The following is a 24,653-nucleotide window of genomic DNA, read 5'->3' on the forward strand; positions in this document are numbered from 1 at the left end:
TTAGGGCAGGGGCATTGCCGTCCTTTGGTGCTCGGCTCAGAACAGACCTTCAATAGCTCTTTGCAGAGTGAATTAATCACCTTTTGTCCAGTCCTCAGGGGAGGTGGACAACCGTTGCTATTTCTAACAGCAGCAGGAAGACAAATATTGCCCTACCCACCCCCTCACCCCTCATTACACACACACACCCAGGGGTGGTCATTTCTTTTTGCTCTCAAATCAATAAGGTTTCTAGCACATTCTAGCAAGAGGCACCAGGGGTGCCAGGAGGAGCATTGGCGAGCATTCAGCTCCCTGCCCAGTTTGCACAAATGAGGGAAGTGAGGTCAGCGAGAGGCAGGGCCTGTGGTTACCGACACCACCGGCAGGGTCCGTGGTTTACCTGCCTGTGGTACTGAGTTCAGAGGCTCCAGCTGCTCTGCACCTGGCCCATGGCTCCACCGTGGCTGGTCACTGATCTCTGGTTTGTGGCCGTGGCCAGGAGAGCCCCAGGTCAGCAGTCACGGCCAAGGCCAGCAGCTGCGGCTGAGCGTGGCTTTGGGCGTGCTGGAGCCACGGAGACATGTGACCACGCACAACACTCTATATACAGCTTGTTGGGGCAACATTGTGACAACCCAGTCCTGCCAGGTGGCCGGCACCCACTTCATGCTTTCATCTCAAAGACCGTGGGCAGCAGAAATGGGCCCACCCTGCCCTGCCCTGCCCCAGAGAGCAGCTCAGTAGACACTGGGTGACTGCACAGCAGGGCTCACTGGGGCGGCGGCCTGGGAGGAGGAAGCAAGAACCACAGCCACAGGGGAGGCCACAAAACATTTAGAACAGAAAGATGTGCACATCCTTGAACTTCACTTTCTCCATTCCTCCCATTTTTAATCCAACACAAGGAAGCTGAGTTCCCCAGATTCCATTTCTGGGTCCACATATGTGTCAATGGTTTGGTGAAACCAGCAGTCAGGCTCACGGAGTATGAAAGAACCGGAAGCCGGGAGGCCCAAACACTCCTGTTGGGTGAGATGCTACAAGCCCTGGAACACAGTGCTGACATGAATGCGGGGAAACTAACCGAGACCAGCGAAAGGTGCAGCTCTTGCCCCCAGAAGCCAAACGTACAAGCAAGGATGGGGGGCAGGGGGCGGGGAGCCTGTGGCTTAGCAGCTCTGGGAAGAAGAGAGGGTTTTAGTAAACATTCCATGCAGTGGGAACTAACGGGCTGCTATGCAAGTCAAAAGGCATCGGCTGTCTTTGGGGAGCAGTAATGAAGTGAAAGAGCAGGCAGCCCAATACTGACAGGCTGGCACCCCTGGGCAGAGCAGTGGGGCAGGACGGAGACAGTGCTCCTATAGTAACTGTGCCAGGCAAGTTGGGGTGTTTCATCTGAAGAGAAGACCTTGGGAAGTCCTGTGTCCGCCCTGGGGCGTGGGGACTGGGTGTCCCTGTTACCACAGGGACAGTCAGAAGAGGAGGTAATAAGCGTGGGGAGACAGGTGGCTGCCGAAGCCTGGCACGCCCAGGCCACCTGCAGCCCAGGGCTCAGACAGCGTTGGTATGTGGGTCGTCAGCTGTGGTCCTGAGGGCCAGGGGACTGGCAGGGACCCTGTAGCGCCAGGCGAGCAGTGAGTGAGTGGCACAGGAAGCAGGAGCCAGCCCCTCAGAGCTTCTAGGAGCCCAGCAGGGGCCGGAGTCCCAGCACTGATGGCCGGAATGCCACCCTGAGATGGCAGCCCCCAACCCCCTGCAGTGCTGGACCCCGTCCTTGGGGTGGGCCTGGGACCCAAGGGGGGACAGCGGGGAAACCAGGATAAGGAAGGGCTTCTAATAGGCAGAGGAGTCACCAGAGGGCAGAGCAGAGGCTGGGGGTCCCCTCTGGAGGTGTGGCTGGGGGTGGGGCGCAGGCGCTGCTGCAGGGTTGGCCCAACAGCGTGTGGGGAGTGGTCAGCCCTCCCTCCGACATGGTCGCTCTCCTCACCCTGTCCTGGAGGGGAGTCCCAGTGGTCAGCCCAGCTCCCAGGTGTGCTCAGGCACTGCGGAAACTCCGGGAAGGGCACAGTTGGGGGACGGGGCTCTCCCCCAGGCAGGGCAGCCTCACAGGCTTGGAGACGACAGTCAAGCCTGGCCTGAGTCCCGCCCTGCCTCTCGCCGGTCACACGACCTTGGGCACATCACAGAATCCACCTGGCAGGACTGTTGTGAGGATTCAAAGACAGCGACACACGGAGGCCACCATCATTATCATCTGTGGGTTACAAGCCCTTTTCCAAATCTAGACTTGGAATCAGAACCCGGGCCTGTGATGTAAGGGCGTGAGGACAGCGTGAAGGGCAAGTTCAGAGGCTGAGCCATGGGGGTGCTGGTCGGAGGTGAGTGGGTGAGGAAAGTCCACCAGGGGCCTCAGACACCCACCCCCAGGAGCCACAAAATGACAAAGCCAGTTCTAGAGCTGGACGGTGGTGATGGCTGAACAACAGCGTGGGTGTGTTCACGGCCACTGAACTGTGCACTTAAAATGAGGTCCAAACAGTAAATATCGTGTTATGTATATTTTACCACAAAGAAATTTTTTTTAATGACAGAGTCACAACTTGGGCCCAGGTCTAAAGACCACAACCCTTCCCACCGCCGGACGGGTCTGTATTAGTGACGAAGGAAGTGGCTGAACTTTGTCTGAACTGTACTCAGTTATTTAATTCAAAGATAAACGAAGCCCCATTCACACCTTTTCCAATGATTGGGCTTTGGAGAATTTGAGCAGTGACTTTGCTATCTTTTCTCTTAAAAAGAGGAAAATGTCATTTTACCAGATTCCTTTAAACAGGAGACTAGCATGATCAGAATTTTCTTGGTGGTACGATGCAATGGTCATTGTAAAGGAAACGTCACGCACTAACACATCCACAGTGCCTCCGAATTTCCCAAATCCTCAGGGAGTCCATTATCTTCAGCCCAGATTTAGAATCACTGAGCTCCTACTATGTGCAACACCTTGTACTGACTGGCACAGCAGGAACGACCACCGAGATGGCTAAGAGGTGGCCCTGCACCCTCACTGAGCTCACAGGGGAGCAGCTGTTTCTTCATCAGGAGACCCCCCCTGCAGTGCTTTCGAAACACATCCCCAGGCAATGGGGTTCACAGACGTCGCACAGCAGAGCTGATGCCTTTCCCTGATTGAAAACTATTGCTGTAGGGGACTAGGTCACCATTTAAAAATAGAAACAATAACAATACAAAATATAATAGTAATTAACTCTGAAAAAGTCATGGACAGTCTATACTGTCACCCTCAGGGAGATAGAACATTCTGTTAAGTTGACACTCATTCCCCAGTGACTTTGGAGCAGTGGGAGTTTGCATTCGTGGAAAAAGGTGGGAACTCAGCACTGAGGAAGGGAACTGGCCACTGACCGTATTTACCCTAAAAGCTTTACGATGTCTGACCAGTTATATTGGTAAGAGACTTAAGAGGAGTCACCTTTAAACTTTAAGAGGCTGGAGCCCAAGAACTCTCTTTTTGATTGTTTACTACTTCAAGTTCAAGGCTATTAAGGGGACAGCCTGCTCCCTTAGGAGAAGGGACAGGTTGCGCGGACAGTCCCCCGCGAGAGCTTCCTGAATACAAACTGTTGGGCATTGTTAGCAAAACCATTTACAGCTACTCCAGCTCCGCTTTTCTCTCCTTGTCACTGAACAGCCTTCAGACATGGAACCCCAGAGATCATCTGGTCCAATCTGCCCACTTTACAGGCGACAAAACCGAGGTGGAGAGAGAAGCAGCCGGTCCAAGCTCACCCAGTGATTGGGGTCCCAGACGGACAGGCCACAGGCCCTTCGCACCAGGAAAAGGTGGCAGAGGCCTACTGGGCAGGAACCCCGCCAGTAGGACGGCACCGGGCTGCTTCTCCTCAGAACCCGTTCCTTCACATAGCTGCCCACACTGGACAGGGATCTCTCGTGTCCCTGCATTACAGCGGAAGCTTCTTGAGAGGAGAGCCGGCCACCTCACTCCACAGCATCCAGGGTGAGGACAGGGTGCGCTTTCCACAGCAACACACCCATGGCTGGATTCAGCTGCCCAGGGCCCCCTCTCCTGAGCCAACGGGAGGAGCATGGAGGTGAGGTGACACCACCTTTCCATTCACAAACCGATACCTCTGAACCCAGTTTGCCCTCTGTCCCCCTGCCAGGGCTCAAGGGCAGAGGACACCCCTAACATCCTGGACACGCAGATCTAAAGAAGCTTCTGGAGGACTTGGCAAGAGGCATTTGCCTGCAAGTCAAGGAAGCCCCAGCGGGCGGACCTCAGAGTTCTGGGGCTGTCCCTCCCAGCTGGAGCAAGTCTGCACATGCCGGGCGTGGCAATTTTCATACCTGTTAACAGACCCTGCACACGCCCTGTTAAGAAGCATGACACAGGGTGACATTTCCAAGTGACAAAACAGAAAGTCAATACAGGCAGCTGAGAAAGCCCTGCTGTGAACACCTGGCCCACAGGCCCTACCACTCTGGGTCGTGAGACTCTCGGACCTGGAAACAGCAGCGAGGCCTTCAAACCTACAGGCAGGGCCAGTGGAGAAGGATGGCCCTCTGTGAGGCAGAAAGGGTTAAACCCACGTGTTTAAATATTTAGCAAATAAAACCAAAATGTCACACACAGACTGCCAGGGCTGGCGTGGTAACCATGGCAATCCATGGCCAGTAGCAGGTCCACTAGTGAAGAGGTGCTGGGACTGAGGCCACCAACAAGAGGGGACGAGTGGGTGGCAGGCAGGACCACAGTGGGCATGGCCAGCTCGCAGGGGTCACCCTCTGAGACCCTCAACCCCTTATGATGAAAAGCATAGGCCAGAAACCAGGGCTTCTCAGACTGGGCTCTCAGCCTCATAGAGACCCTGTTTTCCCTGCAGATGAGGGGAGAATAAATCTGCCCCGAATGCCCCCCGGGTTTGTTGTCCATTCATTGGTTGACATGTGTTGAATACCTGCTGGGCACTGGGCACTCTCGGCTCTGGGACATGACAGCGACTCCCTGTCAGTCAGTCCCCATCGCCATGGACACGCAGCCAGGGAGCGGGCGCGGGCAAAAGACAGTGTTTACAATTCCACAGGAGACATGCGGTGTCAGGGGCCAGAGACGACGCTGAGCCACCACCTACAAGGAGTGTCTTGCCCAGGGTGTGGGGTTGGCAGGAAAGACGCCTGGGGGAGGAAATACCTATGCTGAAACCTGAAAGTCCAAGAGGTGACATCAGGCAGCCCTGAGGTCTGATAATACAGGTGAGAACACTCCAAGAAATACAAAGCACGAGACAAGAAGCGGTGCCTCCATCGTCACTGAGGTAGCGGCTCGCGTGGCAGCAGCCTCTCCGTCTGGGAAGGGGAGGCTGCCGAGGACGCACAGAGTTCGGACTATGAGGGCTGTGATGAAGGCTGAGCTGCTGCTCACCTCCTTGCCTTTCTTTCCAGCCCCACCAGGTGTGGGAGGCCTGGTAGGAGGGCGGGGGTGTCCCCAGCTGATGCACAGTGGCCCCGCCGGGCACTGTCCCCCTGGAACACATTCCCCGTTCCCAGTCTCCTATGTGCTGCGATCTATCCGGGGAACACTCTCGAGAGTGGAGCAGGGGGTGCATGTGAACTTAGCAGAGGAGACACCACCTGGGATTTCCCATCGAGCTCCACACTGGCGCCACCCTGGGTGCTTGGAGCTGCCTCCTCGTCTCTGCACAGCACACTGGGGTTCAGGAGCTGACATCCTCAGACCAAGCAGGCTGACAGGGCCGTCTGTCAGGAGGTCTTAGGATCTCAGGGGTTCCCAATCCATTCAGCACAGAAGGACGGCCTCGGCCATTGGCCCATCTCTGAGCCCAGTGAAGGCAATTCAAATTCATCAGCCAACCAGCCAGGGACACCCTTAGGAGATGTCTTTCAAGGGCGTCAGCCCCACTGAGGTTAGGCAGCTGCCATCTCCCCTGGAGGACAGATGCACCTTCCTTCCCTTCTCTCTCCACTCCCCTAAAATGCTCCAGGCCAGTTTCAGCTCAAACACACAAGGTTTCTGTTCCCAGTGAACACAAGTGTCAGTTAAAGCCTGTGAAATGTACCTGGTCTTCTGTGGTAACGTGGCGTTTCCTACACGCCTCGTATTAAGGCACCTACTGGCCTGCATCACATGGGTCACAGCTTCCAAAGGCAGGGGTCGGGTCGGAATTACTTCTGGATTCTTAATGCCAGACATAAAGTACTTACAGGTAAGTTCAGGATGTGACCTGAACCTACTTTCTTCTACAGGGAGAAGGGAGGGTGTGATCTCTCAAGTTCCTATCCACATACGGAACATGTGACATCTGCCACTGAACTCTGCCCTATCCTAGGCTCACAGCGGTGCCCCTGGTTTAATTCAACAAACATTAGTGGAGCACCTGCTATGTGCCAGGCAGTGTCTTACAACGTCCTGCTGTTGCAGCTTCAGGAAGGACACTAACGCTCCCCACCGGTGCCCAGATGTGGGTATGTCTGCACCGCCCACCCCTGTCCCCAGGCTCTGAGTAGGGGACTTCCTCCCACCCCGGGGCACTCAATCCCCTTCTGCTCCCTCTGGATAAGTGCTGGCAGGACTCCTTCCTCTCAGGAAGCCAGTCCCCACAGGCTGCACACCAGACCTCAGAGAATTACAGAACTGGGGTCTCAGGATCCCTAGTTAACAGATGAGGAAACTGAGGCCCAAGACCACAGAGCTAAGGAATGGTCTAAAACGTTTTGGAAACCAGGGATCTTGAATCCAGCACCCTTTCATTCAAAACATGCACTGCAAACACCAGCTCTTTGTTGGACACTGTGGGTCTCTGGAAATGCAAAGATTGGTGACATCATTGTCCCTGGGGCAGGGGAGAAAGACGTGGAACAGAAAACTACAGTATGGCCAGCTAAGATGCTACAAGGGGACCTCGTAGGAGCAAGGCTGACTATCTGGGCCCAAACCACTGCCATGTCCCTCTGGCAGGAGAAGGTCCATCTGTGTGCAGAAAGAACTTTACGGGAAAAGTAAGAGGCAGAGGGAGCCGGGTCCTGGTGGCAACCCAAGAGACAGCGAGTCAAGTATTCTAGGGGGCTCGGCGATGGAGCTAAGGGGAGCGGGCGATGGAGCTAAGGGGAGCGGGCGATGGAGCTAAGGGAGCGGGCGATGGAGCTAAGGGAGCAGGCGATGGAGCTAAGGGTGCAGGCAGGGCCGGGCCGGCGTGGGGAGGAAGCCCCACCGCCTGCTAGCACCATGCAGTCCTGATGGCGGGCCCAGCTCATGCATGAACAAGGCCCAGCTGGGGCAGAAAAGGGACCAAAGTTTCCATTTCATGAACGCCCACTCTACTGTTCTCTACTGTTACCAATCCTAAGAGTTCAGCAAAGTGGGTGATATGACTCCCATGCTTCAGATGGGGAAACTGAGGTGCAGAGAAGTTCTTAGTGGCCCTAGGTCATCGAGGCTGAAGTGTGTGAGCCAGGATTCCATACCACTGATGTCAGATGTCACTTTGTTTCTCCAAACTGTGCGTGCCAGGCCAAGGTAAGTGACTGAAATAGCGTCTTCTGCTGCCCATGATTAGGGAGAAGCAGAGTGAGCTGTGAGCTGAGATGGGACAAAGGGTGCCCAGCGAGGTGCTGGCCTGTCAGCCACATGGCCATGCCACCAGCCCAGAACTAAGGTCACGCCCACAGCGGGGCCGGGTCAGGTCTGAGAGCCAAGGCTGCAGGCCCTGAGCTGGGAACAAGGACCCCAGGAGAAGCAGAGGGAGGCACACCTTGCTCTTCTAATCCCAATGCCTGGAGTGGAATGAGGGAGCAGCCAGGCTCAGAGGGACCATAGTGGGGGCATGGCTGGGAACCGCTTGTGTTCCCCCAGACAAGCCTGCATTGTATTGTAGCTGAGCTCTGCGATTCTGCCTTTTTCTTTGGCCTGGGTGACACCTTCTGCACAGGTCAGGTGACATATAATAACAAAGACTCCCTCCAGTTGAGGACATGGGGGCTGAGAGAGGCTGACGGACTCCCTGGCGCCGTGGCTGGTTTTGGGTGCGTGGAACCTGGCCTGGGGCCCAGACTGACTCCTGCCGCGTTCCCTCCGGCCTGCACACCTGGTTCCTTTCTGGAGCTGACTGCACAATGTCAAAGACCATGTGATTTGTCCAGTACCAATTCCAACAAGCGGCTTGCTAGCACCTGGGACTCAGCCCTCAGAGCACAACCTCTGTGCACCTGTGACGACCAGAGACTAGAGCCCCAGCCTCATGGATGAGTGCCCCCTGGTCAGCGACAGACGGCGCAGCCCTGCAAAGGTGGCCTGGAGCCAAGGCTTCCATGTCCAGGCCAGCCGTGGCCCCGACACTCAGCAGGAAAGCAGACCCTGCCTCTAGGAGTGGGCACTCACCCCCACATCTGTCTGCACCCCGGCAACGCTGAGGACAGCTTACCGAGTACTGTCTCGTACCCTCCATCATCACAACAACCCGTCAGAGGTGGAACAAAACCCCCGACGTTCCAGCCCGGAAAGGTCACGGGCTGACCAAAGACACACCGTGAGAAGAGGTCACGGCTGAGGCCCGGCCCCAGCCGTTCTGACTCTGAGTTCTGGCCTTTGTCAATCTCTCGCCACGGGCCAGACGTGGCTCTCTCTGTGTTCCTCCAGCCAAAATACCAGGATTATATCCAGATTCTGTGTGTGAGGAAAAACACCTGGATATCCAGGTCCCCAGGGGAGCAGGCCAGCCTGAATGGAGGGTGATGGGGAGACTCAATGTAACACGAAGACACCACAGTCCTGCTCCCTCCTGCCTGCCCTTCCCAACCCAGGTGAAACCATCTTCCCGACGGCCAACTGGAAGTGCACCCCGGGGGCCCAGCCAGTGTTTCTCTGGGTGCCAAGTTCCTGGGCATCAGGAAACAGAGGCTTCTGACCACAGCCAACTTCTACTCCATCTAGAAGATGACTCTGCCCAGCCCGGCAGGGGCCACCGGTAGATTCGTGTGTGTGACACGAGGCAGGTCTGCCTCCCTGGAGGAGAGGGGGTGGTTCCATGACTCCAGTTCAGAAAGGATCCAGCAAGAGACAGAGAAGTCAAAGCGACTCAGAGGGGCTTTCACAGTAAGAGGTGGAACGCAGGCTGCCATCCAAATCGTGGAGCCGCGTTTGCCTGTGGGTGAAGGTGACGTCACAGTTGTTCTAACGCCACAGGGCAGCCCCACAACTCCCTCTCGCGTGACGGCCCAAACCGAGAGAACAGCCATGATCTTGGACGCTGTCTTATGAAATCACCCACACAGCTGCTTGAGGGTGGGTGTTGGCGGTGAAAGGAACGGCCCCCACGTGAGGGGCGAGGGCCAGGGCACCTACCTGGACTTCACGTGTGTGATACGCGATGATGAGACCCAGCAAGATGATGGTGGACAGGCTGATAAGGCATTTCAGGGCCAGCGAAAACATGGACTCCTGCCGGAGAAACGGAGAGAGACAATTAGGGATCTCGTTTTCCTCTGAGGCCATGGAAAGGGGGAGGCATGGGGACAAAGGAGGGACTGTCACCAGCCCCTCCTGGGAGCAGCTAGGGTACAAGCAAAGCGCTTTGGGCTGGGCTCTGGGCCAGAGGAGCTCCTGGAGAGAGAGGGCGTCTGCACCGGAGCAAAGGGGGTCCTGGGCAGGAGAAGGCCCCGGGGGTCCCTCCTTCTGAGCACGGGGGACGAGGGGTGGGCTACCTGGTCTCCACTGCAGCCCTCCACCCCAGCCTCTGTTTCTAGGGTTAAATCACTTTCGCATTCCTGGGATGAACTCTGTCGGGGCGTGATGTATTATGTTTGTTCAGCGCGGCCAGATTCAGTTTGCTGATGTGTTGTTTAGAAGTTTTGCCTCCATGCCCATAAGTCATGTGAACGTAATTCTTGTGTGTGCCGCTATTACATGGTCGGGGCATCAATCCTGTGCCAACCTGGGCCTCTCTGTTCTCTTAACAAACCTGAACCAGAGGATTCCCAAGGTCCCTTCCATCTCTGACCAAGCAGAATTCTTTCAGGAATGAATTAGAATGTCCCGGCAGCTGCTTTCATCGCCTGTTTTAGGCCAAGGGCAGGGAGGGGGGCAAGGGTAGCAGAGGAGCTACCAGGGAGGGAAGGAGGCTGACCAAGGGAGGTCCTGGGAAGGAGCCCCCGGGGTCCCTCCTGCTGAGGACGGGCTACTTGGCTGTCACTGTAGTCGTCCCATGTGGCTAGGAGCCCCGGCTCCGGGGCCAGCTCACCTGGTTCAAACCCTGACACAGCCACTTACTAGCTACGTGACCTCAGGCTGCTCAAGCCACCTCTCGGCGCTCAGCTGCCTCCTGTGTCATATGGGGATAACACGTGTACCTACCTCACGGGGCTGCTGTGGGAAATAAAGGTGTGTGTATGTGAAGTATCTAGGCCAGCACCTGGCCGTGTAAGGGTTAGCTACTACTGTCATTTACTTCGCTGCCTCTACAAATTCAGGGCGTCTGGGTTTGGGACTTGGTGCCGTTGTGGGCATTTGAAAGCCAGGAAATAGAGACGGCTCTCAATCCCAAAGGAAGATAACAGCCCAGCCCTGAGCAGGTAGCAGGTGAGCAGCAGGTGGCCTGGGCATCCTGAGAGGTGGATGCCTCATGAGAAACGGCCCCTGTGCTCGGAGCTGGGATCAAAACAGTGCCCGGTTTCTGGAAAGCACCTTACGGTTTCCAAGGTGCTTTCACATATTGCTTCTCATCCATCCCCATGACAGCCCTTGGCCTTTGTCCCAGCTTTGTAGATACCACGGGCAGAGGCTCAGAGGGGTGAGCGGCCTGTGCCAGGGTTCAAAGCCAAGGCCTCCGACTCCCAGCCTACAGCACGGCCCACAAGCCCTCAGGCTCACTCTCTAATGGGAAACAGAGTAGAAACGTCAGAACTGTCCATTTAAACAGACCCAAATGACAGCTTGCGACGATAATGGAAGGTACTTCAAAGGTAGGCTATGATGAATCGCCTGATGAAACTGAGTGGGTAGGGGGACAAGAGGGGGAGACATCAATGTCAGGAAAGCTCTCAGAGGCAGAGTAACGTGTGGCTGAGAGCTGCAGTGTTGTCCAATATGGCAACCACTAGACGAAGTTCAAGGCTTGGACTTGAACCTGGGACTTCCAGATGCCAAGATGCTCCCATCCAGCCTCTGTAGACTGAGATGGAATGAAAGCAGTTCTCCCAGGCATCTGTCGACCTACCGTTCATTTATCTGATATAGTTACTGGGGCCCACTTTGTGCCAAGCATGAGCTAGCACTGGGAATCCAAGAGAAAAGTAAGGAAGTAGCTCATTCATTCATTCATTCATTCATTCATTCATTCATGCACTCATGACAAATTTCAACCACCTCTCACTCCTTGAGCACCTACTAGAAGTCCAACAGTGTATTAGAGGCTGTAGAATATTTACAGAGGGCCCCTGCCCACCGAAAGCTTCCTCTGCGGTTTAGACACAAACTCTGACTTTCTAGAACCCTGTGTAGGGTCGTCCAGCTGTGGGCAAAGGTCTCCATTATGCGCTACCCAGACGATGGCCTGAACCTGAGTCACTTTCCTTTAGCCTCTGCCGTGGTCTACAGTTTAATGAAGGGCAGCCTGCGATCATTAACTCAGCACACACGTATGGGGGTATCTAAGCGGGAAGTGGTACTGGCTGCTCCAGTTATGGGCACCAGGAAAAGAGATCACAGTTCCAGCCCTTAAGAAGGTTCTGGTCCCTGAAAACACTACTTGATGCCTAAAACATGACCCAAACCATCGACCTAGTTGGGGCTGAAGAGCATTCAGGGCCACGCAGGCTGTTTTAGGATAAGACAAACCCTACAGGAACCAACTGGGGACAGCTCACAATGTTTTCGAGCCAGAAATGACCAGAACTTTCTTTTCAAAGGGGTCTCAAGGCATCTGGGAAGCATCAGGCCTGCCCAGGAAAGGGTTTGGGATCGGCTGCACATTTCAACCTCTAATTTATTCCTTTTGGCAGAAATTAGCTGAAATCATTACCCAAGTCTATTTCCATCACTTTACATAAGCGGAAACTCCCACCTGTGGCTTTGGCTGGTGCAAACTCCTTGGCCATCTCCAGCCCCACGGGGAGAGGAGCTGGGCACTGGGTCAGCTCACTACTTCACACATTTCCTTTCATCCTCTAGCACATGTCAATAAACCATCAATCGTTTCCAAAAGCCAGAAAACATGTCAACAAATAGAAATGTTTTCTATTTGGTAAAATGTCGCATTATCATCTTTTCTTTGCTGCCTGAGCTCCAATGAAGCTTGAAATCGATACGGTTCTTGGGTGATGACAGCAACTCGAGGTTGGCTAATTAGCTGCCATACACCATGTCTTGGGAACCGGCCAGATCTGCTCTGCCCCCTCTCACTCCCATCCAAGGGCTGAGAAGGACTCAGAGAGCTGGGAGGGAGTCCTGTGGCCAACTGGTCAACCATTCTCTGCAACTCTGAACTTTTCCACAACAGAGTAACACTCCTAATACACAAAAATGCTTAGGAAAGATACCCCATCACATGAGAGTGATTTTTAAGTCATGCATTCCTTAATGTCCAAAGTATTAGGGAGGTTCAGTAAATTTAAGAACAGCCAGTGATGGAGCAGTGAGTGAGGGGAGGTTCATGATTTAATATCAAGTGCAAAACCCAGACCCCAAAACAATACATGTATATTTCCTTTTTTTTTTTTTTAACTTTTTTGGTGTAAAAAACAGACTATAAAATATAGTACCATGTTATAAAGTGGCAGGGTACTCCACTCACAGCCCGAGGTTGTCTGCTTCTGCCAGGGAGACTGAGAATCCAGCAATGCTACATTGATACTGTATCGCTCTGATGCTCTGAGTACAACAGATGCTCAATAAGGGCTTCCTGAAACGACTTAGTAATAGTACTTTCATGTTACCTAACATTATTGAGTACTGACTGTGTACCAGGCCGCAGACTAGGCCTCCTACACAATTTACCTCACATCCCCGCCCTACAGACGAGGTTATAATGTCTCCATTTTACTGATAAAGAAACTGAGGGTCGGAGAGATGAAGGGACTTTTCCAAGGTCACACAACTAGCCCAGATTTTATATAGTGCATACCAGGTTTTTCTATATACCATGTTTCTTCAAATGAACTTGGCATCCCTGTGGGTTCCTGTCTCCCCAGTGGAGGCTGACTATAGCCACCGGGGGTGCCGCAGGGTCGGAGGGTGGACTGTATTCCTGCAAGATACCCCCGTCATGTGGCCCCTGTTCTGCTCCAGGCCATGAGCCAGCCCTTCACAGATCAGTGATTTCTCATTGATGAAAATATCTTTAATAAAGCACTCTTGTAGGGCTTACCATGCAAAGTGGCATCACCAACCCACTTTTATAGAGGAAACTGAGGCTCCCAGAAGTTACCTAACTTGTCCAAGGATGTGCCGATAAATGACAAAGTCAGGACTGAAAAAGCCAGGATTTACTTCATATTTGTCTGCCTCCAGGTTCTGTGCTGCCCTTGCGCCGACACCCCCTGCCTGCTCCACCTGCCCTGCTTGCTCCACCTGCCCCACCATGCCCCACCTGCCCCACCGTACCCCGCCAGCTTCCGGTTTCTGCATTGCTTCTGTCTTTCCTCCCCCGAGGCTGCGCACACTGTTATGAAGTGTGTTCCCCGGCTTCTGAGCCAGCCGTGTAAATTGCTCTCCTGGCCTGCCTTGCGGCTTCCCAACACGGGCCAGAATTGTAATGAGTACGGTAGATCTTCCCAGAGACTTTGAAGTTCTAAACGTGTTTTATTGTTTGGAAGATCTGAAAAGAACAGAAAACTATACTTGCAGGCAGAGCCCTGGAGGGGCACTGAACAGAAGTGAAATACGAGCGTCAGCTTAACCAAGATGAGGACGTGCAGATACCTTCCCCAACCAAGCTGACACCCCCAAAGTGTGTGTACACACACCGTGTCTCTCCGAAAATAAGACCCAGCCGGACCACCAGCTCTAATGCGTCTTTTGGAACAAAAATTAATGTAAGACACGGTCTTATATTATATTATATTAGACTGGGTCTTATATTATATTAAGGCCGGGTCTTATATTAAAATAAGACAGGGTCTTATATTAATTTTTGTTCCAAAAGATGCATTAGAGCTGATGGTCTAGCCAGGTCTTATTTTCGGGGAAACATGGTATGTGGTCCATTCATGACTTTTGTCACTGCCTGGAACCCCCAGAGGGGGAGAGGTGATACCATCTAAAGTCTGTATTTACTGAATTAAGATCTACATTTTGGGTATTCAATTTGGGAAATAATTGATTTAGAAATCTTTTCTGTTTAATAAGGTCAGCTTTTCTTTCAATTTCATGGAGAGGCTCCAAAATTGATTGATATTCAGCATCAGCTTAATGCTGTGACTCTGTAATGGTTGTCCTAATTAGATACTCTTGCTAATTAATGCTATGCAAATTACAACCAGTCCGTCATCCCCTGGCAGGGAGGACCACAATCCTGGTTACTGTTCCCGGAGGAGACGCGGCTTCTCTGCCCAGCCTGGGGCTTTCACATCCGCACCTGCCCCTGCCTTCTTCCCCTCTCCGTGCTCACGCTGCCGCTCTCTCCCAATCACTCTTCCACTCTGCATCCTTTGCCCTCATGCTCATCTCTTAGCTCAGCTCTATCTTCCCGTTGAGCTGCTGATTTCGGTATAGTCATGGCTCTTCCCAGCATCCTCAGAGTGACTGCCAAGCCCGGCTGCTCCTGGAAATCAGCCACCAGAACGCTATTTTGGTCACCCATAGTCCAGAGGGGAGTCACTCAGACTCCCCTGTATCCTTGGACTGTCCAACTTGAAAGCAGGAGAAACAGGCAAAGTTGTCACAAGGGAATGGGACGGTGGGCCCTGGGGACCTCAGAGGGCACCTGGATCTCCAACACGCCTGAGACAGGGAAAGTTCCAAGAACCCAAGACACTTTATAACCAAGATGACTCAGGAGCTGGGCCCTGGGCTTAGCCTCCGACGGCCCAGGGGATCTCCACCTCCTCCGTGGAAAGTGCCTGGCTTTAGATAAGTCACTTCACTCTTCTAAGCCTCAGTCCCACCAGTAAAATGCAACTCTTGGACCAAAAAGTCTCTGAAGTTCAGCTAAGTCTAATGGCCGATGGCACACCTTGCCATGACACACACAGATCACAGGGACACTCCAAACCCCTCCTTCCTTCCTTCCCTCCTTCCTTCCTTCTTCTTTTCCCAAGCATTTCTGTACATGATGAAATTGTGAGTGTGAAATGGTCAGCAGCGAAACTCAGTCGTGCCATCTTTTCCTCAAACACAATACAGTGGCCAACAAAGATTACCATTGTCTCTTTCTCAGTAACATGGGATTTAAAATCAAAACACCAGAATTCAAGTCACATCTTTGCTGCTCACTAGCTGTGTGACACCGGACCTGTCACTTAACCTTTCTGGGCCTCTACTGCCTTCCCTACAAACGAGGTCTAACAGGACCTCCTCTCATCTAACTCTCAGGTGTTGGAGGATGAAATAAAATAATGCCGATAGAAAAAGTCTTTTTTTAACATAAAGAAAAATTCACAATCTCTTGTAGCCAAACACCCTTTTTCTTGCTGCACAGAAATCAGTGCGGGTGAACTCAATCGGGAGCACTTCCCATATCAGCATTTTAGGGCGGCAACAATTTACAAAGGGACTCCCCAGCATTTCAGAAAGAAGACGCCTTTGGGGGTCTGCAGGGGGCCAAACGGCCAGTCACTCAGCCATTCACACTATAAATATTTACTGAGCATGTACGGTGCCCAGGTCCTGTGCTGAGTACTTGCAAAACACCAGGGATGTCCCCACCCCACCCCTGGCCTACTGAGCCTGAATCCCACCAGGCAGACGAAGGGGCGGGTGAACAGGGCCTGGAGGAGCTGCAGGCGGGGACAGTTGGAAAGGGAGAAGTCATGCCAATGTGTCCTGAATGACCAGGGCACGACCAGAGGAGATGACCCTAGAGAGGCAGCTGAACCTGAACTTGACCCTACATCCTGGGCATGTCTTTACCAGGTCCCAGGGGCTGGAGACAGGGCTGAACATCCCTGCTGCCTTTTCTGCACCTGGGTCACCTGACAGGGAGTTTCTGCTCTGGCTCATACCTCCCCCCGCCCCCACCCAGGGCTGGGGAAGGCGTGAGGCATATCCCCAGTGCCAGGAGAGCCAAGGTGAAACCAGACACACTCTCCGCTGTGTCCCAGATGCGGGCAGGGACCCTCTGAGCCAGCTGACCAGGACCAAAAGGGGGAGGGTCTGACTGGTACCCATGGGAACGTGGCTTCTGGCAACCCCATCCTCCGTCCCTGGGTCAGCTGGACCCACCTTCTAAGCTCTGTTCCTGCCTAGATGCTACACAGGGTAACCTCGACACCAAGAGCCCCACTAGGCTGGCCTGGGCCCCGCACCTTCCTGAGCAGACCCCGCCTGGTGTCACCCCATCAGCCACTGGTCTCCGCTGAGGTGACCAGAGCACTTATCACCACGTAAGCCCATTTATTCACTAATGTTATTCTCTGTCTCACACCCACCACGATGGCAGGAGTTTTCCATTTCATGGTCCACCTCTCCATCCCCATGCCTAGGACAGTGTCTGGCACATAGTAGGTCAACAAATATTAGCTGAATATCGAATGAAGGGAGCAGAACTGTGACATGTGTCAAGCCGGTAGGCACCTGCACCCTAAAGTTCCAAATGCATAGAAACAAAGGGGACATGACAGAAAGAACAGCGAATGGTTCATGTATGTTGTCGTCACTGTCTTAGAGCAGGGGTGTCCAAACTGCGGCCCGCAATCCATTGTTAACTGGCCCGCAGCAAATTCCAAAAATATATTTAGTTTACTTAAATAAACCAGGTGAGGCAATACGTACTTCACCTCGAGTGAGTGGCCCGGCTGTTTGTGTATTTTACCGCATATGGCCCTTGGTGAAAAACGTTGGAAAAAGTTTGGACACCCCTGGCTTAGAACCTCAGAGCAACCCAAACAGAAGCCCCAGAAGCTTCAGCACTTACCCGCCAACCCCGAGCGAGGAAGACGTGGAGGCCAGACTCAAACCCAGGCAAGTCGGACCCAAAGGTCTGCGCTTTCTCCACCCGGTGGATCTCGTGACACCTGGGGTGTGCGTAACGGGAACAGCACCCTTCCAGGCCCAGCCTGCTCCCTGACAAGGCCCCGGTCGTGTCACCATTAAACCTTGGTCACCGGCATGACAGACCGTGAGCAGCCTTAGGTCAGGGCTGGGGATCTGCGTCATCCCTGCAAGTGCAGCCCAGACCAGGCCTGATGTGGGGAGCAGGCGGGAAACGCTTGTTGGGGGGAAGGAAACCAATGGTCTCAAAATAAAACTCATCAAGTCACGTTGGCCTGGGGCACTTGTGGTGGCCCTCCACTCTGTCACTCCCAGAGGGCATGGAACCTGATGTCTAGCGGACAACATGCGGTTAATAACAAGGACATTTGGTCCGAGCAGAGGGTGGCCCGCTAGTGTTCAGTGAAGCCAGTGGGATGACCAGGACGCCAATTAAGAGGAAATGATCGTCCCCAGACCTTGGCTCTCCCACTGTGTGATGCCTCAAGGAAGAAAAGGTCATCTGGGAGCCTGTGCTACCAAAATATCAAGTCAGGCAGGTCCCCCCTGAGGCCACCAACATAATTCCAATTAAGGAGCTGGTTTCCTTTACAAGGTCTGAGCAGAGCTGAACTGGCATATCATGAATTCTCTGCTGCATGCTTGCTGATAATTTATTTTCCTACCCCACTTACAACACTGGCAAAGATCCCATGTGGCTCAATCAAAATTTTTATTACATGCTTGCCACGTGCCAGGCACCGTGCTAAGTGTAGGACACAGATGTAAACATGACAGCATAGCTCAAAAGGTGGTTTGGTGCTTTCCGCTCCGAAGGTAGCCAAACGCTGGCCCACCTGAAAGACGCTTTCTGGACCCAAAGCAAGCACTCAGTTTGTTGGGTGAATGAAGGTGTAAAGGTAAACACAGCCTCAAGCTTTTGAGCTCTATCCCTGGGCAGAACGAAACCAGAAGGGGTTGTATCTCTCCACCCGCTCAGGCAGTATGAAGGTGGGATGGAAGTTTGCCAGGCACCAATGGCCCAGGGCATTCTAGAACCAAGGGACCTTGGCTCCAGCCCAGAACAATTAAATCAGAATTTGTACAGGTGAGGCCTGGGCACTGACATTTTAAAAAATATTTCAGTGATTCTTACATGCTGGCCAGGGATGAGACTTGCTGCTCTAGGGGCCCAAGAAAGAAGTCCAGAAGGCTGGGGCTGCGATCAGAGCCTTGAGGAGACGCCGTTGAACAGGCAGTCAGTCATACACATAAGCAGTGGAGCCCCACAGTCTTGGAGTTAAAAGGAAACTTAAGAACCAACTAGTTAAATGGCGCATGACGCTCCTCTGTAACATTCCTGGCATGGGGTCAACCCGTCTCTGCTTGATTACCTCCAGGAACAGGGAACTCACTTCCTCTCAAGGCAGCCCATCTCTACTGTGGATGGCTCTGAGTTTTTCAAAGATCTGGCTTCAGCTTTCTCAGGTGCGTGGCCCCCAGGAAAGCTAAATAAACAAATGCCTCTGTGAAGCTTTCCTCTGCTGTGCCTATGCCAACATCCCCAAGACAAACAGCCATAAACATACAGAATGCCAGGCCTGGAGGCACCCATGGAGATCAGCTAGCCCCCCACCCCTCATTCTACATGAGGACACTGAGGCCCAGTGAGGCCGGCTCAACCCCTAACATACAGCAGCCTGTGTGGAAGCAAAGCTTTGAGCAGGGATATTGGGGCTCCCAGGCCTCTGCTCAGGGGTCGGCAGCTCCATCCACTCCACCTTCCCTGTCTATGAAAATGCAACAGCCATGAATGTATCCGTCCTCCAAAAGCCTGGTTCCCTACCCTGGAAGTCACCGCCGCGCTCCTCACCTAGCCACTCTAATTCCTTGTCCCATAAACACTCTGCTCCTGATCACCTGTCACCGTCTCTGCTTGTGGAATGAGTGCTCTTGGCCAGTCTGCAACTACATTACTCTCGCGGTGTTGAAACGCCCTCTGGCCTTCGGCTTTGATGAATGCACACCCGTCACGATGCATCTCACGCGGAAGGTCCCGGCCCACTCCTGCATCTCGGGAGAACACAGATGAAGGTCTCCTGTCGTAGCCCCAGGATCCATCCCAGCAGCTGGGGGTCCCGAGTGACAGACACCCGCTTACCCCTGCAGGGAGGCAGTTCCGCTTGCCGTGCCACCAGGGGTTCTCCTTGCAAATACCCGCTGCTCTCCTCGCCAAGACCATGGTCCTCACATTCCCTCCAGCTTGCACACATTCTCTTTACATGTTCTAGAATGTTGGAAACAAGGAACTGTGCTTTCTGGATGGAGTGCTTTGAAGTCGTTTTATTTTCTCTTATTCAAACCTATCTGGTCCCCAGGCCCATACAACGGTAGGAGATCACTTTGCTCTGCAGAAAGCCATGTGTGCTCACTGGGTTTCCACCTAGAACTGAACCAGGCCAGTCCTGGGCCTTTCTCTGCCCATCCTGCCCCGTGACGCACAGCAGAGACAGCAGGAGCCGTGGTCAACCGTCTGCAGTGAACTGGGTAAATTCACCTTCAGGTGGACGTCACTTGAAATAAGAGTGCTGGTTTGTGTCACCTGATAGCCACAGGGACGCATGTGTCAGTTTTAAAGACAAAGTGAGGCCTAGAGACTTCCCTCCACCTTCCCCTCTCAGCCGCATCACCCCCTCCACTCGCCTCCCCTTCTTTTCTCCCTCGCCCCTGCCTCCGTCTGCACCAGTGGCCGCTGCTGTGGCAGAAGCAGCACTGTGGCCTCACCGGCACCTTCCAACCTCACCAGAGAATTCCAGAGTGCACCTTGCTTCCCACTCACTCCCAGCCTCCTGCCTGGAGGCAAACCCCTCTCCATCTCCTCCCGAGCCTGGCAGTGTGGTGTCAAGTGAAAATTCTCGGGCCCATATGGTGAGAAAAAGAACTGCCTGGGTGGCCCCACAGACACCTTGTGAAGGCCGTGCCAGAGCCTCCCAGGGAAGGAACAGGCCTGTCTGTTTCCCACCCCCTTTCCAGGCTTCCTGGAGCAGCGTCTGGGGACAGCATCCCCTGCCTTCCACTTCCACACCCACACTTTGGGCAATAAACGTGAGACCACGCGTGTTTCATCCGACCACAGGCTTCGGTGGCAGGGGTTTCTGGGCCACCGAGTCCAACACCCCACTCTACAGGCAAGGAAACCAAGGGCCAGCGAGGGGCTCTGTCTAACCAAGGCCGCACACCAGTAACAGAAGGGCCTAACATTGCCCTATGTGGTCCGAGGGCTGGGCCAGTATTTTCCCCATGTCCCCAATCTGCCTGTCCATCAGCCCAGATGCTCCTGAAAGAGGCAGGGCCCTGTGCCACGGTGCCCCCACCCTTTGCAAGTACTCAATTCAGCCTTGGGGAACGAACATTTCTTTTATGGCTCGTTCAAGGGCAAATCAGAAATAATAACTACCTACTCCAGGTTGTCCATTTTCTTTTTGCTTAAAAATATAAAAGCTCACACATAAATAAAGGGAAATGGTCTGGAAAAAATAACCAGTTGGCACGGAACAAATGGCATGTCGGTGCTGCATGAGAAGTGGAAATACCAATTTTTTTTTTTTTCCAGATCCTCGGCACAGCCTAGCCTAGCCACTTGGCACGGGCTGTTCAATTGTTTGGATGTGATGGACAATGTTGACCGAGTGCTGGAGCCCAAACACGGCTATTAATAGGCCACACGGGGCCTGTTGTAAGTCTCTCCCTCACTCGCTCACTGGCACCAAACTATTGCCAACCTGCCCATTCTTTGCTTTGAGGTGACATCGGTTCCAGCAAAGGGGCCCCATGTGAGCTATGTCTCCTGCCCATGTCCAGGCCAGCTCATCCCAGAGCCCAGAAGGCCAAGGGCAAGCCGACGTGGGTTGCCCGCCTGTGCAGAGAGCTTCACAGGGGCCACGGGGCCTGAAGGTGCCTCAGGTGTGGCCCTGCCTCTCACAGTCTAGGGGTGTCGGGAACCTCTTAATTTCTCCAGCTATTTATTTCATCCACTTTCTTCCTCTAAGAACCTGAGGCAGCCCCAGTCTCAAGGCAGGAGCTCTTCCACCCTAACTGGTTCAAGTTCGAGCTGTTTCAAGGCAGAAGGGCCCCCACGGTCCCCAAAAGGATGCTGCTTCTAGGAATTCTCTCCAGATTCAAACTCTGCAAGGGTTTACTGAGGACCTGGGGCACGGCAAACCCTGAGCCTACCCATTTTCATGTAGGGCCTCACTTAATCCTTGCAACAAGGGATTACTGACCCCGCTGGACAAGTGCGGAAACTGAGGCACGGAGTGATTACACAATGTGCTGAGATCACACAGCTCATCCGTGCAGGGGTGTTCTGATGCCAAGCCCAGGACTGGAGGAGACGCCTGCAGAGTCCCTGCAGAGACCCGAGCCCTGTGGCTCTCTGGACATGGTCCTTCTGCTGCCTCTCTACTGAAGCTGGAACTACTGGTTCTCACCCTCTGAGCTCCATTTGTGGCCCCCGACACAAAGCTCCCCGATCCTGGCCAGCTGTCCTCTGCCTGCATGGGGTCAGCCACCAGGAATGCCAGACCAAAGACCATGGCTGCACGGGACTGGCTCCATCACTATCTGTAACATCCATTAGATGAGAGTAAAAATCCTTCCTTCCTTCCTTCCTTCCAGAATTATTGGAAGACCAGATAATGACTATTGGAAACACGCTACCACTCAAGTGTTCCCATTGAGCTTAAAACAGTCTCTGAGTAGGGTGACCGTACATCCTGGTTTGCCTGGGGGAGTCCAGGGATGCCTGCTGTCGCATAAGTATGAATTTGAATAGTAATTATTCATGTAATACTCTTGAGAGCATCCCAGTTTAGACAACGAATCATATGATCACCCTATGTAGGTAGCATTGGCTGCCATGGGGTCTGAAGAATCAGGGTGCCCTCCCTGCCCTTCGGCGCCATGTCTCCTGGCTTTCACACCCACCTTGTAGGGCCGGAGGTGTGGGGCTCGGGGCAGGCATCATTTTGCCAGATTAAAGCAGTTGAAGAGACGCTGTTTTTAGCAGGGCAGTAACAGTGCCTGGATTAACTACAATTATACTTCACTCCTTTAAGTTTTATCCATCAATTAAAGACAATTTCAGTCATGTGCTTAGCCTGCCTTAACCCTTTGTGGCTTGAATTTCTCAGCACAGAGGAGGCTGCAACCACAGAGAGGGCTGAACATCAGAATATATTTCCTACTGAATCACTGTGTCCTGGATGTCAGTTTTGGACTTTCCTGCTTACAAAGCATTTTCTTGTGCAGTTTCCAATTTGATCCCTGGGAGACACGGGGAGACACTCCCACCTGGCAAGTGGGAAAATGGAGGATCAGAGGAGTTAAGCAATTACCCAAGGTCACACAGCTGGCTAGCAACCCGCAACTCTTCTAATACTGGGCAGTCAAAACATTGTCCCCTTTATAGATGGATGAGTGCGACCTGCATGGGAGCCCTTTGGGGTGCGGCCCTCAGGCCCCAGTGGTCTGACACAGCCCTGAGGCCAGGCACGGGCGACAGGCCCCGAGGGGACTGGTGGCAGGCCTGCCCGTGCAGTCCAGTGCATCCGTGATGCAGGTTTGCCGGCTGGCAGTCCTGTCCCTTTAGCATTTCAAGTGGCCTTACTGACAGAAAAGAAAAGGAAAGACACCCCAAGGACAGTGTGTCCACACCAGGAAAATGTACACACGTGGAGACCCAGAACCTTCCTTCTCCCGTCTTCAGCTGGGAGAGCCGCAGAAGGCATCTCTTGCTAACAAGGAGATGGTGGGACTCCCACAGGCCCCACCTGGGTGACGCGGCGTTGCGGTGGGAGACGCCATGGGAACCGAGTCTTCTGCTTAAAGGGCCTTTATTTGGGCTCCTGCACTGGTCACGGAATGTTAGTTGAAAGTAGACCTCTGAGGTCCCCCCGTCCAAAGCCTCATTTACAGATGGGGAAATTGAGGCACGGGGAGGGAGTGACCCACCTGTGCCCCAGCTTGCCAGGCCAGAGCTGAGGGGGAACGTGGTCCTCTCCCCCCATGGGGTCTTTCTGACTGGCTGAGCCACAGAGCAGAGCTGGGGGCTATGTGGGGTGCCGCTCACGGGAAAGCGTGCGGCTGCCTTTCTTCCATCGCTGCTTCTTTCCTCCACCCTCGTCTCACACGCCTCGCCCATATTTCTTCCCTCTTGCACTATTTCTATTTCCCCATTTTCTGGGAGCAGGGGTTAAGATCGTCAGCTAAAGGTTCTAGGTCTGAATGAAACGCACTGTACGGCTGCCCCCAGATCCCGGAGTCCCTGGGCTCCCTGGGTGGTCACCCCAGACTCTGGGTCTCATCCTGTTTCTCTCTGTCCCCCTTGCCTCACACAGGGTCTGGTACATAGTAGTAGGTACTCAATAAACACTTGATGAATGAGTGAATGAAAGAAAGAAAGAAAAAGAAAGAGAGAAAGAAAAGAAAGAAAGAAAGGGAAAGAGAGGAGGGAAGGAAGGAAGGAAAGGAGGGAGGGAGGGAGGAAGGGAGGAAAGAAAACCATACCAAATTCCCAAGGAGAATCAAGCAAAATTACTCCACTACAGGTCTCATCACTCAGGCAGTAAATAGCACTTAGAATGGGGCGAGGGTTCTGAGTCACCTTTCATTTCCTCATCCCACTAATTAAACAGTTACTTATTCGTCTAGAACCCATTGTTTCTAAGCCTTTAAGTATAACAGCTGCCCCTCCTCGGGGCTCCTCACCCTGGAGCAGCTCTAGGACCCGCATCACCAACCACTGGAAAGTAGCCGAGCAAATCACGTCTATGGGCGCAAACCTACCTTCACCCACAGCCGCCCTCAACCCCCCTCCCCCAGAAGTGGCTCTGGGGGTCCCTGGACAGAAAAAGCGAATACCAGCCCCCCAGATGCCACTGCGGATGGTGACACACTAAGCTTTTAGCTAAGGAAACGGCCAAAGCCACTGGCCTCTCTCCATACGGATGTCCCTGGCTTGGGGCAGCAACTCCAAATCATCTGCCTCTTGTCACTTGGGACCAGGTGGATGGCGAGGGGGGTGGGAACGGCCCAGGGGTGTAGATTGTCTCACTGAAGAAACGCAGCTGGGCCAGAGCTGTGAGCTGCAGGGAGCCAGGTGGGCAGGGGCCAGGGGAAGGGCGCTCCCACAGGGCTGTAAAAGGCCAGGCAGTCCACGAGATTTCGGGGTCAGGGGTGCACATTCTTGCTGGAGGACTCACCCCTATCCCTCCAGCTGCCACCAGCTGCTGAGCGTGCTGGGACAGCCAGGAGACGTGGGTCAGGCGGCCAGAGGTCAATGGACAAGTTCAGAACAAAGGGCATGTGGGCCAAGAAAGAGCAGCGGTGGTGGGTGTGGAGAATGTCAGAGCTGGGACAGGCCTTACTGTCCTCTCATCTCACAGGCCAGGACACCGAGGCCTAGGTGTGGCCAAGGTCACCCAGCGGCGAGGTT

At 53.6% G+C, this 24,653-nt stretch overlaps 1 protein-coding gene across 5 annotated transcripts in view; it reads right to left on the minus strand.

The window, feature by feature from the left end:
- Window positions 1-24,653, minus strand: part of KCNN3 (potassium calcium-activated channel subfamily N member 3) — a 169,457-nt gene that overhangs the window by 85,802 nt on the left and 59,002 nt on the right. For all 5 annotated transcript variants that reach the window (XM_074318659.1, XM_074318661.1, XM_074318660.1 and 2 more), the window contains one exon: window positions 9,380-9,475. In XM_074318659.1, coding sequence (XP_074174760.1) covers window positions 9,380-9,475 — 96 coding nt within the window. The remainder of the gene's footprint in view (window positions 1-9,379; window positions 9,476-24,653) is intronic.

This window comes from Rhinolophus sinicus, linkage group LG14, assembly GCF_036562045.2.
Source record: "Rhinolophus sinicus isolate RSC01 linkage group LG14, ASM3656204v1, whole genome shotgun sequence".
NCBI lineage: Eukaryota > Metazoa > Chordata > Mammalia > Chiroptera > Rhinolophidae > Rhinolophus > Rhinolophus sinicus.